This window comes from Solanum pennellii, chromosome 2 (genome assembly GCF_001406875.1).
Source record: "Solanum pennellii chromosome 2, SPENNV200".
In the NCBI taxonomy this organism is placed as follows: domain Eukaryota; kingdom Viridiplantae; phylum Streptophyta; class Magnoliopsida; order Solanales; family Solanaceae; genus Solanum; species Solanum pennellii.
Genome location: NC_028638.1, coordinates 58086319 through 58105241, shown reverse-complemented (window position 1 = coordinate 58105241; position 18923 = coordinate 58086319). Strand labels below are relative to the sequence as shown.

At 34.2% G+C, this 18923-nt stretch overlaps 2 protein-coding genes and 1 pseudogene across 4 annotated transcripts in view; 2 read left to right on the top strand and 1 right to left on the bottom strand.

Annotated features, from left to right (window-relative positions):
- The first annotated feature begins 3293 nt into the window (after window positions 1–3293).
- Window positions 3294–6648, top strand: LOC107011181 (annotated as a pseudogene).
- A 3456-nt stretch (window positions 6649–10104) lies between these two features.
- On the top strand, window positions 10105–12831 carry LOC107011182 (subtilisin-like protease SBT1.7). Its single transcript, XM_015210571.1, has one exon. The coding sequence runs from the start codon at window positions 10355–10357 to the stop codon at window positions 12617–12619; it is 2265 nt and encodes a 754-aa protein (XP_015066057.1). The 5' UTR covers window positions 10105–10354; the 3' UTR covers window positions 12620–12831.
- Window positions 12832–16531: 3700 nt separating this feature from the next.
- The window catches only part of LOC107009083, an 8179-nt gene continuing 5787 nt past the window's right edge, over window positions 16532–18923 (bottom strand). For 2 of the 3 annotated variants that reach the window (XM_027915088.1, XM_015208351.2), the window contains exons 6-9: window positions 18212–18394; window positions 18046–18131; window positions 17818–17902; window positions 16538–17479 (exon numbers count right to left, since the gene is read on the bottom strand). In XM_027915088.1, the coding sequence (XP_027770889.1) occupies window positions 17345–17479; window positions 17818–17902; window positions 18046–18131; window positions 18212–18394 (489 nt within the window). In that variant the 3' untranslated portion in view covers window positions 16538–17344. Of the gene's footprint in view, window positions 17480–17817; window positions 17903–18045; window positions 18132–18211; window positions 18395–18923 lie in introns of all 3 variants that reach the window. The other variant, XR_001455357.2, reaches the window with a different exon arrangement.

Genomic DNA, 18923 nt, shown 5'->3' with positions numbered 1-18923 from the left:
CATTTTTAGATGAATTAAAAAGAAAAGTGAATTTTATAAAAAGAGATAGGAGAAAAAATTATTTATTTTTTTGATTAGACAATTGCTCTACCCATTTACATGTCCTGGACACATGATTGGATCTGATTGTTTTGACCGTCTTAAAAAGTTAATTAAATTTATTTTTTTAATTATTTTTAATTTTTGAGAGTATTTAACATTATTAAAAATAACTCAAAATAAGTTAAAAGCAAAAAATAAATATTTGCTTACATTTATATTTAATTTAAAAGTTCTTTTATTTTAATTTTTTATTTTTTAAGTTAATACAAACGACCATTAAAGAGATGTGAAGTTATTACCTAGTTAGTTGGTGAGTTGGCAGGAAAGAGTGGCGTGAAAGACATTGAATCAGCTAAAGAGCATAACATGTGGGGAGTTTGAAACAAAAGGCTCTCTCACCTTTCTTCTCCAACTTATAAATACATGCAAATTTTCAGTCAAAACGTTTTTTTTCTCGCTTTTATATCGCATTTATAAATCAAAGAGTTCAGATAGTAGCCTATGTTTTTTTTAATATCAATAATTGGGTAATATTGATTTATATACTCCTCATTTCAAGTTTGACATGAGAATTTTGATAAAACTAATTTGTTATGATTATACTTGTCACTTATCTCACGGTACCATCGACATGCATATTCATATGTTTGACCATACTGGTTAGAGGAGAGTGTTTTTATGCATTACGTACAACTCAATTATATTGGTCCTAAACACTTATTTTTGAATCATTTTTTTAGGGGGTGGGGTGCGTCTGTAAAAATATCAGGAAATACTTGCCATTTTAAAATATCTCCTCTAAAAATCGACAGTTGGACCAACAAAAAATAAATTCACATGAAGTATATGCTAGTTCATTAACTCGTTGCCAATCTGGAGCCATAATAAGTAAATGAAATTACAAATGACAGTGTTATTTACAACTAAAATAATAGTAATAATATACTATTATTTATAATGTTTTATATACCGTGGTGTTAGTAAATATTATAAGTTTCAAAAGCTAGAAATTCACTACTCTCTCTATATAGTATTTGATTAAGCAATATAACTAGACATTGTGTGGACTAGAGTGTGCACAAATGTATCGGGGTTTTATTCACAACCCTGTACGATCCAAGGGGCACATATCGGGTCAACGGGTCTGACTCTAGTATATGTTAAATCAGTCGCTGGCTTAACTCAACCTCAAATAGAGGATCTAATGGGCTTAGATATGATATCATGTTATATGAATCTTTATCCTAAATATATAACCTCAAAATCAAGATAAAAAAGAGAAGAACTACTCAATCATATAATCCTGAGATCTTGTCCCAATCCAAATGTGGGGTCATCTACGAATGTAATTATACCCGAGAATGTCACAATTATATAACAAACATGATAAGATAATTTGCAAAATATTCCCAAATGGAGCCTTATACAAAATCTTCAAGGTAACTACAATCAATAGGACATAAGAGAAAACTGTCGATACATATTATCCCTTAGCATGTATCCTAAAAAGAAGAAAGAAAATATACAAAAAGTTTTTTTTTTCCATTCAGTGTTCAGAGTCCGTATTGGAGCTCCAATCAAAGTTTGATTGCGCTTTGTAACGCCCATTCGAAGTGACGCTCCCAACAAGATTTTCTCCATACTTGGGGCTTGAACACGAAACCTCTAGTTAAGGGTGAAACACTATCACCAATGTACCACAACTTAATATACAAAAAAGAAAAATTACGTGTACATTTGGTAGTTGGTTTACTATCTATATAATTCTTGCCATCATTCGGATTAAGCTTCTTCTTGCCTGTTAACAGACTCTAACCAAAAAACCAAACTTGAAAGTTGTGATATCCTTATTTTATGTGGAGAAGGTATATATTTCTTTTCAAAATTATTTTATCATGCTTTAAGACTACAAGCAAAATCGATCGATCCTAAAATCCAGAAATGAATCACATTTTAGAATTAACACAATAACTAACTTCTTTATTCGTTTTGTATTTTTATTATCAAGAGCCCTCTAATTCATTCTCCTAATGTTAATAGAATACTAATTTTTGGGACTGGGAGTTCACGTGTTTCTATTGTATTTTACCCCCTACACAAAATGACAATAATATATTCTCGTTTTTCATCGATAATTAGGGGTATCTAACATTAAATAATGTCGATTCGTTTAGTTACTAGACCTGTCTAGTCTTTGTCCGTTTTTGTTTGAATAGAGCAACTAGAAAAAACAGAGTTCAATAATTGATTTTGTTATAACAGATTACTATATATAACAAAAATGATTAGTAATTGGGAAAACAAAGAAATAAACATAATCATATTAGAATAAAATATATAACTTCAACTCGAAAAGTAAACAATCATGATCATTCGAAATTGGGACATTTGAATTAATTCTCGGAAGGTAGAATTTCGACTTTCACCAATTATCTACCTTTTCTTTTTTGGCAACTTTCATATATAGCAAATAAAAAATTTATATTTGTATGCTATAGCAAAGTTTGCATAATTGCGCTCCATAGCAAACATATAAACTGTATAATTCGCTATACATATACAGTTGAAGCAAATTATATGAAACGAAGTGTATAAAACAAGAAAGAGAAAGATACTTGGGCAGAGAATTGTATAAAATGAAGTGTATAAAACGAATTGTATTATTATAAGTGTATAGAACGATTATATACAATTTGAATTTGTATAAAATGAGAAAGAGAGAAAGACAAAAGAGACTTGACAAAGAATATACAATTGAATCGAATTGTATAAAACGAGAAAGAGAGAAATTAGATACAATTTGAAAATTGTATAAAACGAGAAAGAGAAAAAGGCAAAGAAACTGGGCAGGGGAGTATTTTTATTGTATAATTATAAGTGTATAGGACGAAAATATATGCACTTGCATGTGTATATACAATTTTCTCACGCTTTATACAAACAGAAACACAATTTATACATTTCGCTTCTGTTTGTATAAGTGAGAAAGGCGAGGGTGGCGAGCGAGATTTGGGAGAGTGGCGAGCGAGATTTGGGAGAGTGGCGAGCGAGATCTGGAAGAGGGGAGAGAGGGGAGCAAAAATATATGTATTTATACAATTTTCTCTGCTTTATACAATTGGAAACAATTTTTATACACTTGTGTTTGTATAAAAAGTGAGGAAGCGAGCGAGAGATTGGAGAAGAGTGGCGAGATATTTGGGAGAGAGGCGCCTGATAATTTTTTGCAAACGTTTGCTATGGAGCACAATTAAATCAAATCCTAGCTACTCCATTTATTTTAGGTTATTAGTTTGCTATTATATACAATTTTCCCTTTTATTTTTCAGACAAATAAAGTTTACTCCTAAAACTTAACACTACCCATTTCTGTATGAACCCGTGAACCACTAAACACTATATATTGTTCACTAATGGTAAAGATACTTTTCCCCCATTATCTATATTATAACTGTAGTACTGGAAGTTGGAAATCTTCAAGTTCTCTTCGTGAAATCTACAGCATTTGTCAATCTGATTATTTAAATTGGACTGTAACTTGAGTAAGAATTCACTACCAACTGAATCTGTAAAAAGATATAATAGTAAAGAAATGGGAATAGAGGTGCCATTGTGGTGGAATCGTAAGTAAAATTTTCATTCTTTACCATGCTTTACTTGAGACTTTTTGGAGTGACTTCAAATTAGTCAAGTCGCAAAACAGCTATCCAGATATCAGCTAATAAAAAGAGATTCTATATCAAAACCTATGATTAAAAATGAATGAGAACTTATCACTCTCGCACTTGAACCAATAGTAGGATGGAAAAATTTTGGATTTCTGTTTCTATTCTGGCTTTTCTTGTGCAAATGAGCAAACGGTTAAGTGGAAGGTGAAAAGAGGTTAGCACTGACTACAAAAAATAAAAGACGGAAGATAAAATGATGAAAGGAGAATACGCATTACCATTTTGTACTCTAAATTCTTTGATTACTTACGTTAAGAAATGTGATTTCTGTGAATGCGATCCTTCTTTTTATAGTCGTTTTTCCTTCTTTAATCTCTATTTATCAGTTATTCTGCTAGGCTGGATCTTCCCGATAATTCATAAAAAGAAAACAACCTCACCAGTAGCCTCATCACTTCACTACACTTTAACACTCTTTTAATTTCCTATATATATTACCTTAAGTTTCTCATTGCTTGTTCATTCAATTCCCTTTATTAATGCAGAAGTCCAAGGGAACTAATGAGTGGAAAAACACAAAAAAATAATCAAAATGTCTACATACCCGTTGATAGTTGTAGTTGTTGTACTTGTATGCCTATGTCACATGTCTGTGGCAATGGAGGAGAAAAAAACATACATCATTCACATGGCTAAATCACAAATGCCAGCAACTTTTGATGATCATACTCACTGGTATGATGCGTCCCTCAAATCGGTCTCTGAATCAGCGGAGATGATCTATGTTTATAACAATGTTATCCATGGTTTTGCAGCTAGGCTTACAGCTCAAGAAGCTGAATCCTTAAAGACCCAACCTGGGATTCTCTCTGTTTTGCCTGAGGTGATATACCAACTCCACACTACTCGGACACCTCTTTTTTTGGGTCTTGATAACAAACCTGATGTCTTTAATGACTCAGATGCTATGAGTAATGTCATCATTGGAGTACTCGATTCAGGAATTTGGCCAGAGAGAAGGAGCTTTGACGATACCGGATTAGGACCTGTTCCCGAGTCATGGAAAGGTGAGTGTGAGTCTGGCATCAATTTCAGTTCTGCCATGTGTAACAGAAAGCTTATTGGAGCGAGGTATTTTTCTAGTGGTTATGAAGCTACTCTTGGACCAATTGATGAGTCCAAGGAGTCTAAATCTCCAAGGGACAATGAAGGACATGGAACACACACTGCTTCTACAGCAGCTGGTTCAGTTGTTCAGGGAGCTGGCCTTTTTGGTTATGCTTCAGGAACTGCTCGTGGAATGGCCTATCGTGCCAGAGTTGCCGTTTACAAGGTTTGTTGGCTTGGGAAATGCTTTGGCCCCGACATATTGGCAGGTATGGACAAAGCCATTGATGATAATGTTAATGTGCTTTCATTATCACTTGGTGGAGAGCATTTTGATTTCTACAGCGACAATGTTGCAATTGGAGCATTTGCTGCAATGGAGAAGGGTATTATGGTTTCTTGCTCTGCTGGAAATGCTGGACCTAATCAATTCAGTTTGGTCAACCAAGCTCCTTGGATCACCACCGTGGGTGCCGGAACAATTGACCGTGATTTTCCAGCATATGTAAACCTTGGCAATGGTAAAAATTTCTCCTGTGTTTCACTTTACGCGGGTTATCCATTACCCAGTGGGATGCTTCCCTTGGTGTATGCAGGTAATGCAAGCAACGCAACCAATGGAAATTTCTGTATAATGGGAACCTTAATTCCTGAGAAAGTTAAAGGAAAAATTGTGCTGTGTGACGGAGGGGTTAACGTTAGAGCTGAAAAGGGTTATGTGGTAAAATCAGCCGGTGGAGCCGGCATGATTTTTGCTAACAATGTAGGAAATGGGCTGGGGCTAGTGGCTGACGCCCATTTACTTCCAGCGGCGGCTGTGGGTCAATTAGATGGCGATGAAATCAAGAAGTATATAACATCAGATCCTAATCCAACGGCCACGATTCTTTTGGAGGAACAATGGTAGGAGCCCAACCAGCATCGATTCTTGCAGCGTTCAGTTCCAGAGGCCCAAATTCCATCACGCCGGAGATACTTAAGCCGGATATCATCGCGCCAGGTGTCAATATTCTGGCCGGTTGGAGCGGTGCAGTCGGTCCTACGGGGTTGCCTGAGGACGATAGACGGGTCGAGTTCAACATTATCTCAGGCACATCTATGTCGTGTCCACACGTGAGTGGCATAGCGGCTTTGGTCAAAGGAGTCCACCCAGAATGGAGCCCCGCCGCCATTCGTTCGGCGCTCATGACCACCGCTTACACCACCTACAGGAACGGCGGAGCACTACTAGACGTAGCTACCGGAAAACCATCTACACCTTTCGGTCACGGCGCTGGGCACGTGGATCCCGTTTCAGCGGTGAACCCAGGTCTTGTTTACGACATAAACGCCGATGATTACCTCAATTTCCTGTGTGCATTGAAATACAGTCCATCACAAATCAATATCATAGCAAGAAGAAACTTCACATGTGATTCAAGCAAAATATACAGCGTCACAGATTTGAATTACCCTTCATTTGCAGTTGCATTCCCTGCCGATACCGGTTCAAACACAATCAGATACAGCCGGACACTGACTAATGTTGGACCGTCTGGAACATACAAAGTTGCTGTTACTTTGCCCGATAGTTCCGTGGAAATTATAGTTGAACCTGAAACAGTTAGTTTCACTCAGATTAATGAGAAGATATCGTATAGTGTGAGTTTTACTGCTCCATCAAAGCCCCCATCTACCAATGTATTCGGCAGAATTGAGTGGTCAGATGGGACACATCTGGTCACTAGTCCAGTTGCAATTTCTTGGTCATGAATTATATGAACAAAGAGCTATATATAGCTGCTATCGATTTAATGTAAAGTTAATCAAAGAAATTTATGCTTCTTGCTCACAGTACAGTGATGTTTCGTACCAAGTATTGTATCTGAGTGTGGTTTTAGGTACTGTATCTCATATACTTTTGACATTATTTTCAGCCAAGTATCACTTAATGTTTCATATATACTTGTATTGATGCATAAATATATGAATCTTTGATTCTTTCAAGATTTCACACTGGTTACAGATCGAACATGTCACTTGGAATGAATAACATGCATGAAGCTCCGAACTGGGTATAGTCAATACTCTCAAATAAAAAAGAAATTGATCTCTCGTTGATTTCATATCAAATCAAATATCTAAAAATCTCTATTGATACCTCATAAAGAAAGCTTTTTATTTTGTTAGATAAATAATTTCCTTTCTTTACGTCGAAACAAACTCTGTTAAAAAAAATAAAATATGTCATAATTTTAAGAGTCTATCTGGCACATACAGACTTTAAGGGCATGGTAGCCTGACAATCCTTCCAAGTTAAAAGGAATTTATCTTTCAAAGAAATTAGAGGGGAAGTTTGGAACGAGTCTTTGACTCACCTAAATTTATTTTAAACTTAAATTGGTTAAAAATTAAGTTGAATCATAATTGTTTAATTTGACATGTTTAATCTCAATAATTTTAACATACTATTATTTAACTTTTGTAGACACAATTTGATTTTCAACTCAAGATTTTATTTTTATTTTTATTTTTTAAAAAAAGTAAAAAATGGATAAGTAAATCCTAAAAGATAAAATATAGATAGTAATTTTTACCTTCAAAATAGGAACACACATTATATCAATGCAAATAAAGAGTTTTACAACAGACTGAGATTGGAGGTTAAATTAGGTTCAATTGAGGATTCTTTTAGGTTAAGACGTGAATAAATTGAGATTGAACTCAATTCAAATTATCTTGAGCCTAATCCTTGAAATTTAGGACAAATTAAACATGTTACCTATATTTGAACTCATTTTTAACACTAATAAATGATCAATTTATTATTGAATTGACAAACTCATAAACTGGTTACGCTCTGGTAAACATAGAAATTCATCATAAGTTTTGACAATCACACATGTTTTGTCTTACAGCTCATTTCGTCCTAACGCTTATTTTTATACTGGATGGTCTTTAAAAATATTAGGAAATAGTTGCCAATTTTTTTTTATTTATAATGAAGCATGTATCCTATTCAAAATATCCCCACTTAAAAAAAATCAACAGTTGGACCAGCAAAAAATAAATAGGTTGAAAGTATCTGATAGTCATTAACTCTATCATTGCCAATCTGGCAACACAATAAGTCCATAAGTAAATGAAATTCCACATGACAGTGTTATTTACCAGTTGTAAAATGACAACTAATATTCACCTATATGGTTTATAATGTTCTATACTGTTTATACCGTGTTGCTGACAAATATTATAGGACTAGAAGTTATTCATTCAATGAAAGAAAGTTTTAAGTTTCATAGAAGGTTAAGTTTTAAGTTTCATAGAAGCAACAAATAAAGAATTTTATGATAATAATATAATTATTGCTATATTATATTTAATGGTAACAGTAAATTTGGGTGGGTATTAATTGTAACTAACAGTTTCTATAAATGTTGTTGAAGGTTTTATTCGCATTAAATGTAATGACATTAACTCAATTATTGCTAAATATTTTTGCTGTTATAAGGGAATATTTATTTCCCCTAAATGTCTATTTTTGTAGTGACTAGAAATTTTGTACTCTATACACGTTGAAGCTTTAGCCTCAATGTAAGAAATCATGTATGATAGAACAAATATCGAATAAATTTTGGACTCAATCTCAAAAGCTAGCTCAAAGAAAGAGGATTATCCAAAGTCATTGTATGATAGTACAATGATATGAGATCATTCGTATCACCACCCCAACTTGGTCCGTGGATCCCATATCACACTCAATAAATCGACTTTGATAACATGTTAAATTAGTCTTGAATCAAATTAATCAACCTCAAATTCTATATCAAAGAGAGAAGAATTGTCCAGATCATATAAGGAGTCCTAAGATTTCGTCCCAATAACACATAATATCATTCTCATCAGCAAATCTACGAATTCAAGTATGTAGCCTACACCCAAGAATGTCACATTTAAATAATAAAAGAACACGATTAGATAATTTGCAAATATATTCCCAGGTCTTATACTATTCAACTGTCGTTACACGTACTTTTTCCTAATTTGAAAGAAGCAAGAAAATATATACAAGATTACTTGTACATTTTGTAGTTCGTTTATTAACTAATAATATCATTATATATATTTGTATAATTCTTGCCAGCAATTGGATTAAGCTTGCTCTTGCTTGTTTCCAGATCATACTCTAACTAAAAACAAAACTTAAAAGCTTTTGATTTCTTTATTTTAATTGTGAAAGGTACATCTTTATTTTCAAAATTATTTTATTATATGTTCAAAGGCTACTAGAAAAGGTAGTCTCAAACACTACAAGTCCTCTATTTCATAGTATATAATAGTACTAATTTGGGGACACGGGATTCACAAACAATTAAAATGTCTCGTTTTTCATCGATATTTAGGGTATCTACCATTAAATAATGTTGATTTGTTTAATTACTAGACCCCGCACCTACGTTGAACCTTGTCTGTTCTTGTTTGAATAAAGCAACTACAAAAAAACAGAATTTTCAATAATTATTTTTGTCTTATAACAAATATGATTAGTCAAAAAGAAAATAAATACTAAAATATTTCGTGATGGTATATCTAATTTAAACTCGAAAAACAAAACATCGTAATAGTTAGAAAATAGGATATTTGAATTAATTCTCGAAAGATAGAATTTAACATCTCACCAACCATCTACCTTCTTCTTCTTTTTTTTTCCACACAAATAAATGTTACTCCTAACACTAAAAGCTACTCCATTTCTGTATGGACCCGTGAACCACTATTGTTCATAATGGTAAAGATTTATTTCTCCTTTTATCTTTATTATTATAGTTATTGGAAGTTGGAAATCGTCAAGCCTTTTCATGAAATCTACAGCATTTATTAATCTAACGATCTAGATCGAAGTGTCCTTCAGCAATGAATTTCCCCACCAACTGAAATCTGTAAAAAAAAAAAAGATCTACTATTAATGAGAATAATTAACCATACGGAATACTTTGCTCCATCTCTTCATTGGGGATAAACGCTTTTTAATAAAAGTAATTTCACGTCAAAAACTATGATTGAGAATAAAAGAGTACTTATTAATCCCTCGCCATCTTTGTGGATGGCCATTAAAAGAAAATGAAATTTGGATGGCAACTTGAAGAATTTTGCGATTCTTTTTTTTTGGTAGCTTTTCTTGTGCAAATGAGCAAATGGTAAAGTGGAAGGTGAAAAGAGGTTCACTGACTAGAAAAGCAAAAAAGAAGTGGATAAAAAGGCGGAATGGAAGATAACGTGATGAAAGGAGAATACGCATTACCATGAAATACTTTGTTTACATACGTTAAGAAATGTGATTTCTGTGAATGTGATCCTTCTTTTTTTACTCTTTAATATCACTTGGTCTGCTAGGCTGGCTGTTTCCAATCATTCATAAAAAGAAAACAACATCAACATCTCCTCATCAGTAGCCCCACTCTTTTAATTTTCCTATATATATTACCTTAAGTTTCTCATTGCTTGTTCATCCACTCCCTTTTATTAATGCAGCAGTCCAAGCAAAATAATAATCAAAAATGTCTACATACACACTGCTAGTTGTTGTACTTGTGTGCCTATGTCACATGTCTGTGGCAATGGAGGAGAAGAAAACATACATCATTCACATGGCTAAATCACAAATGCCAGCAATATTTGATGATCATACTCACTGGTATGACGCGTCCCTCAAATCCGTCTCTGAATCAGCAGAGATGATCTATGTTTATAAAAACGTAGTTCATGGTTTTGCAGCAAGGCTTACAGCTCAACAAGCTGAATCCTTAGAGACCCAACCTGGGATTCTCTCTGTTTTGCCTGAGGTGATATACCAACTCCACACTACTCGGACACCTCTTTTTTTGGGACTTGATAGAAGTGTTAATATCTTTCCTGAGTCCGATGCTATGAGTGATGTCATTGTCGGAGTACTCGATACAGGGGTTTGGCCGGAGAGAAAGAGCTTTGACGATACTGGATTTGGACCTGTACCAGATTCATGGAAAGGTGAGTGTGAGTCCAGCACCAACTTCAGTTCTGCCATGTGTAACAGAAAGCTTGTTGGAGCGAGGTATTTTTCTAGGGGTTATGAAACTACTCTTGGACCAATTGATGAGTCCAAGGAGTCTAAATCTCCTAGGGATGATGATGGACATGGAACACACACTGCTTCTACAGCAGCTGGTTCAGTTGTTGAGGGTGCTAGCCTTTTTGGTTATGCTTCAGGAACTGCTCGTGGAATGGCCTATCGCGCCAGAGTTGCCATGTACAAAGTTTGCTGGCTTGGGGGATGTTTTAACTCTGACATATTGGCAGGTATGGACAAAGCCATTGATGATAAAGTTGATGTGCTTTCATTATCACTTGGTGGAAGCACACCAGATTACTACAAAGACAGCATTGCAATTGGAGCTTTTGCTGCTATGGAGAAGGGTATTTTGGTTTCTTGCTCTGCTGGAAATGCTGGACCTAATCAATTCAGTTTGGCCAACCAAGCACCTTGGATCACCACAGTCGGTGCTGGAACAATTGACCGTGATTTTCCAGCATATGTAAGCCTTGGCAATGGTAAAAATTTCTCCGGCGTTTCACTTTACGCGGGTGATTCATCATTTAATAAAATGCTTCCCTTGGTGTATGCTGGTAATGCCAGCAATGTAACCAGTGGAAATCTCTGTATGATGGGTACCTTAATTCCTGAGAAAGTTAAAGGCAAAATTGTGCTGTGTGACAGAGGGATTAGCGCTCGAGTCCAAAAGGGTTTTGTGGTAAAAGCGGCTGGTGGAGCCGGCATGGTTTTAACTAACACCGCCGCAAACGGGGAGGAACTAGTAGCTGACGCCCATTTACTTCCAGCGGCGGCGGTGGGTCAAAAAGCCGGTGATGCAATCAAGAAATATTTATTCTCAGATCCTAATCCAACGGCCGAAATTCTTTTTGGAGGAACAAAAGTAGACATCCAACCGTCACCGGTTGTCGCAGCGTTCAGTTCTAGAGGCCCAAATTCAATCACCCCGGAGATACTCAAACCGGATATTATCGCGCCCGGTGTAAACATTCTGGCCGGTTGGACCGGAACCGTCGGCCCGACGGGGATGGCTGAGGACGATAGACGGGTCGAGTTCAACATTATCTCAGGCACATCCATGTCGTGTCCACACGTGAGTGGCTTAGCGGCTTTGATAAAAGGAGTCCACCCAGAATGGAGCCCCGCCGCCATTCGTTCGGCGCTCATGACCACCGCTTACACCGTCTACGAGAACGGCGGAGCACTAGTAGATGTCGCCACCGGAAAACCATCTACACCTTTCGACCACGGCGCTGGACACGTGGATCCCGTTTCGGCGGTGAACCCAGGTCTTGTTTACGACATAAACGCCGATGATTACCTCAATTTCCTGTGTGCATTGAAATACAGTCCATCACAAATCAATATGATAGCAAGAAGAAACTTCACATGTGATTCAAGAAAAAAATACAGCGTCACAGATTTGAATTACCCTTCATTTGCTGTTTCATTCGTTGCCGGGAGTGACGGTTCAAACACAATCAAGTACAGCCGGACATTGACTAATGTTGGACCGGCTGGAACATACAAAGTTACAGTTTCTTCCCCAAATAGTTCAGTGAAAATTATAGTCGAACCTGAAACATTGAGTTTCACTCAGATTAATGAGAAGAAATCGTATACTGTGAGTTTTACTGCTCCATCGAAGTCCTCGGTTACGGATGTATTCGGTAGAATTGAGTGGTCAGATGGGAAGCATGTGGTTAGTAGTCCAGTTGCAATTTCTTGGTCATGAATTATATGAAGACATAGCTATAGCTTCTGTTTATTTTATGTATAAGTTGATGTTTTTATGCTTTTAAGTTTCATTCCAGCACAAAAGTTTGTAGATGGTCTCAAGATTTTTTTATGGATAACATGAAAGAATCAAAGAAATGTATGCCTTATACAATATCTTGCTCACTGTACAGTATTTAAGCAATTCTAATTGTGAACTGTACCTACATACATCTCTTATCTCTGTGGTTTTGTTGAACTGTATCTCGTATACTAAGTATCGTAAGCAATTCTAATTGTCCTGATCTAATGTACGTCCACTTGCGTTAGTTTTCGTTCACTCGAAAGTCTGATAGTTAGCCTTTCTTTCTACTCTCCTACTTAAGCTTAAGCTTGAGGTAACCATATTAAATTCAGAGGCGGAGCAAGAATCATATATTATTATAAGAGGAAACAAAAAAAGTCAAAAGTTAAATTACAATTTTATCTTTACTATAAATTAACATGTTATAAAAGCATTTAATTATTTAGTTTAAATGTTAAATTGTATTATTTTAATAAAAATGTAGATGACTTTTGTATTTTCTTAAATTAATTCTTAATTAAAATATAAACAAATAATTAAATGTTTGGAATGTGAAAAGACATATTTTAATTGTACATGTATATCCTAGAATAATTACTGGCATATGAAAAGAGTGACCCCCCATTTATTTGATTAATGCCACTGATTTTATTTATTTGATTTATTATTACTAAGATATTAAAAGTGTGTTATTATATATGAATGAATTAGTAATAAATTATAAAGATAACTTGTAATTGCCTCATTTATTACTAATTACAATGATTTGTGTTTTTCATCTTTTTAATTATTCATTCAAACTAGACTAGATTCCAAGTTCAAAGCAATAATTATTAGTGGTAATGTTATTTCTCTTATTAAGTTTAACTATGATTTGTATTTTTCATCTTTCCATTTATCTATATATTAAAGACTATTATTTAGAACTGAAAAATATAGAATTTAAACAGACATTTTTACTACTATTTAAGAACTAGGTGATAGTCATTGAAAAATGAAAGAAATTGTTATTCAACTGATAATCAAAAAACTATTCCATCTATGATAGGCAAAAAAGCCATGAAAAAATAGAATACATGAGGTGGGAAGAAGAACTTGAAGACTTCTTTTTAGACATGCCTAAGTCCTCATATCTCTTTCGATATATATTCTCCTTCACGAAGATTATTGTTGTTTCTAATTTCTTTTGCATTTCTAATAAACTCATTGTGGTGTTGTAATCTTTTAGCTATTATTATGAGCTTTTGAATAGATGTATGTATGAAGTTCAGTGTTTAAATTATATATCTGTCAGTTTTATAATTTAAATGTAATTGCTTTTAATCTTGTATAATTTTGATAGTCTTTTAATTTTAGAACCTTACTTAAATAATGTAAATATTTCACTCTATCGTTTCTCATTAAAATAAATTAGGCAATCTTATCAATAAGTGTGCATGTATTTTTAATATTCATTTATGGCTATAAAAGGTTATCACTCATATTGAAATCATAAAAAAGACTTATACAAAGTTAAAGGAGACTATATTATATTAATTAATTTCACATACTTTTTGCTTGATGCCAAATGCGAAATTCCTTTTTATTTATTTTTGTTGATACATGAATATAAATGGTAAAATTAATATTGTTGATTTAAACATTTTCTATTTGATAGCACAATTTTAAATTATATAACAATAGTAAAAATTAAACGTGCAACGCACGTTGTCAGAAACTAGTTTTTAATAAAAGGGTTCAAAAAGCTTTATAAATAGACACATAAACTAGGCGAAGGGGGTTCGACATATACTATAGGTACATATAAAATTATTTTAACCATGTATAAATAATATAATTTTTCGCCAATAACCCCCTTCGTCGATAAATCGAACCCAAAAAAGTTATTGGTTATTGGGTTTTTGATGGGTTTATAAAAAAAATTATTTGATTATTGGTTCAGTATCGATTTTTACTATTGGATTACTGGGTAAACCGATAACCCAATAAGACGGTAATAATTTACTATTTTATCCTTCCTAATTATTAAACATTAGTAATAATTTAATATATAATTAGACACTATAACTATATCAAATTATTAGTACTCTAGCAACTTTACACTAGGCCGCTTTACTAGTTTTTACTATTTACTCAAAACCTAAAGATTAAAGTAAGGGGTTCACAATTGAAGCTATTTGATTTTAGTTTTACTCTTGTTGGACTAGTTTATTTTGGTTTTTGTTTGTATTGTAGGTTGTAGCATTTACAAGTTTGTAAAGGTCCGTAATTTGATCAACATAAAAAATTTCATACTATGTTTTGGTGATAACATGTAATTATAGATTTTGTACTATATTTTCTCTTATTGATGTAAATTCTCATTATTTTTCTTATTTCACTATATCACAACATTTAGAGAAGTGAGAAGGCATAATATTTTATGGACATTTTCTTATTGGGTAAACCGAATCGATAATGATCAAAAATTGATAAATCGAAAACCGATAATAAATATCTTATTAATTTGTTATTAAGTTAACATATTTAAAAATCGAAAATCAATAAATCAAACCAACCGATGTATACGTCTATAAAAGAGAGGAATGATTGATAAGTCGAAATAATTGTCAGTGCTTAATGGACAATCCAAAATATTCATTGCTGGCTATGGATAAATGATGTTTATCAACTTCGATAGTTATTGCTATCATATGTACACAATTGGAGTAAGCAATCATCAACTTCAGTACTAATTGGCTTTCCCATTCCATAGGATGATAAATGATTCACATTAGACATCTTTATTATTGTTAATATGGTTATAATTGTACTAATCTATTTGCAAATTAATGTATATTCTGTATAAAGTCAAAACTCCATGATTGCTGTCTTCATCCCAAAATAATAGTTGTCATTTAAATTCATTTCATATCCATCATTGTCTTTTACTCTCTAGGTCCCTCAAGAAACTAAATAAGTTTTCATAAATAATTTATTTTGATTAATTAATTGATCAATGAACATGAGTTAATCATTTAGTTATTCTATATTGATCAAATTCATACTCTCAAAACTATTACTCCTTCTCTTCACTTTTAATTGTCATGTAACATTTTAAAAAGTCAATTTGACTAACTTTTCAAAGTGAACATAGATTACATTAATTTGATATTTTAAACAAAAAAATTTAATATTAAAAAAAAACGAGTACTATAAATTACACTTTTTTATATGTCAATACGATGAAACAATATATCGTAAAATGAGGATAAAAAACTTATCGTTTGACTCTAAAAAGGGAAACCATAACAATTAAAGGTGGACAATTGTAATAGCTCTCAAGAATAAAATAGAAACAATAGTATTATTTATATATTTATTTTGTGGAATGACAAGTATTAAGAAACATTTATTTTTAGCAAAGACAACATATAAAAAGGAACGAAGGGAGCATTCCTAAAGTGACACATACTTTGGGACGAACGAAGGGAGCATTCCTAAAGTGACACATACTTTGGGACATTGTTAAAGTAACACTTATTTTGGAATGAAAGAAATATATGAAAATACAAAAATAAAATAAAATAAATGTATATATTTATATTTTAATATATGCAAGAAACAAACGTAGTTTTCATGAAACAGTTGTATGAAGAGACTTTTTGCTACTCCTATTATAGACCAAACTAAAAATAAATCGGCTGGAAGAGAAACTACCAACACTTCAACTGGACTGTTAATGTACACTCAATCAAACTTCATTAGACTTCAATGCAACACAAAAACAAAATTAGTGGGGTCGATCAATTGTGGAGGCTGAGTCGCCAACAATTTGGAGTGACTTGGTGAGATTTGGAGCCAATCAAGGGGAACAAGACAAACCATTCCACTTACTAAAATTCTAGTCTATCAACCAAGAACTTGTCAATTTCAATAAATTTATCACTTTAATTGCTAATACCCACACACCCAAAAAAAGAAAAAGAATTTAGTGCTACGTTAGCCTCATCCATTTTCAATGAAACTGAAATGTTGTTGGCACATACATTCCAAGACAAGCACCCCACCAAATTTATTTTACATCAAAAGATTCCCCTAGGTGAGATCATTCTTTACGTAATCTTTCTTCAAATTATAATATCTGCAATCCAACCAAATAATTAAAGGACAAATCACCATGATATAGAGATCATGTCTGCCTGTTTAAAAAAACCATGATAAGAAAGAAGAGAAATTTCTCTTACTCTTTGGTGATCTCTGAATATGAAACAAGACTTTCCGTGGACCATCACAATTCTGAAGAGCTGTTAAATCATGCAAACTAAGCCACCATGTAATCTGTTACTCCTCTGGTATTACACTTCTCCACAATACTTACTAGAAGCAAAGTATTAATTAGCCTTTTCAGGGCATCAATCTGCAAAGTGTCTCGAAAGCAAAATTGAACTCCATAGTGAGATCTCCCACTGGACCTGATTGGTTAAGCAACGTGAGAATAACTGAACATTGAAACTGGCTACAGCTCTTTATTGATTTTCCATATTTGCAGAGCATGCTACTTAATTTGCACCCATCATCACGTTCCAAGGCTACTGTTTCTTTATCTTTAAACTAACTGGCCGGCTATATACAGGATACACCCACATGGATACAAAAGTTTAAAACAAATGGAAGGGGTCATAATTTGTGCCAGTTCTGGTGTGGTTGCTTTCCAAGCCGCTTTAACATATACATGCATCCAGCTGCAGAAAAAAGACCAAGAGCTGCCATAGCTATAATTGTTGAATTTTCAATATTCTGGTAAAAACCTCTCTGCAAAATCCAAAATAGCAGATTATCTAAATATTCAATAAATCAGCAGAAAAAGAAAAAAATATCATGACGAAGTTTGACATGTGGCACCATACAATCAATTAAAACGTTATCTAGAAGTTCAACGTAGAATAAAAGAAACTATATTGCATTTATCTTAACTGAGAAGATGTGGATACTACCCAGAACTATAAATTTCCAAGCAAGAACATCTAGGTAAAGTTCAAGCACTTTATACTTAGATGGGTTCTACTGGGAATGAAGTCCACCATAATAAGTGAAGATCTCTTCTGATGAAATAATGGATTATATAATACATATGATAAAACAGAACATGCCTGAATCAAAAGGAATAACATAAGCGCGTTCGAAGGAGCGATAGATAAACTCATCATTCCTCCTCGAAGATCATTAGGCACATACCTGCATGTTAGAGGAAGAAAGGAACTTGAATGAAAGAAAACTTCCAGCCAAATATATGAGAGAGCAGGCTATGCTCGAGTAGTCGAGTTACACAACTATTAAGCCATGACTGATAAGAAAATTATAAGTGCAGCATAGTTTACATGGTTCTCAATCTGGCAAGTGAAGGCAAAACCAATCCCACACAAACATGAAATATGCAGAATAGCATCAAAAGAATTTCAACATCCTGCAACAATATCACAAATTAAGTTTGATGACATTACTTGATATTTGAACAGCTTGAAGATAAGAAAACTCAAAAAATACCTGATAATCAAAAGCTACAACGGAAGTGACAAAGCCCATAATAATACAGGCATATACTAAGCACTCCTCTGTTCGGAGTGATAAAGGGCCACTAGAGAACCAGGAAAATGCAGTGCTTCCAAGCATTTTCGCACCAAGTACACAGGGGTATACTAAACCTAGCAAAACCCCTCTCCCATCTGCCTAAAAATCCAAACAAACTTTAAGGAGAAAATATATCAATCTTTTTGGACCAGGAACAAATATGGTGAGATAGGATTTCAGAAGGGAAAGAAATGTAATGTTAAGCAATCATCCTGGTAAATCAGTATTCACAAAGTTTGAGAGACATAGATATTGGCCACAAAAAGATTACTTCATAGATTTCAACAATAGTAAAATGGTTTAATGCACTTGTATAGTCAACAACTCTCTCTCTCTCTCTCCCTCCCTCCCTCTCCCTCCCTCCCTCCCTCCCTCTCCCTCTCCCTCTCCCTCTCCCTCTCCCTCTCCCTCTCCCTCTCCCTCTCCCTCTCCCTCTCCCTCTCCCTCTCCCTCTCCCTCTCCCTCTCCCTCTCCCTCTCCCTCTCCCTCTCCCTCTCCCTCTCCCTCTCCCTCTCCCTCTCCCTCTCCCTCTCCCTCTCCCTCTCCCTCTCCCTCTCCCTCTCCCTCTCCCTCTCCCTCTCCCTCTCCCTCTCCCTCTCCCTCTCCCTCTCCCTCTCCCTCTCCCTCT

What these genes read in the sequence shown, in the direction of transcription:
- LOC107011182 (XM_015210571.1), top strand. Translation starts at nt 10,355, where the DNA reads ATGTCTACATACACACTGCTAGTTGTTGTACTTGTGTGCCTATGTCAC.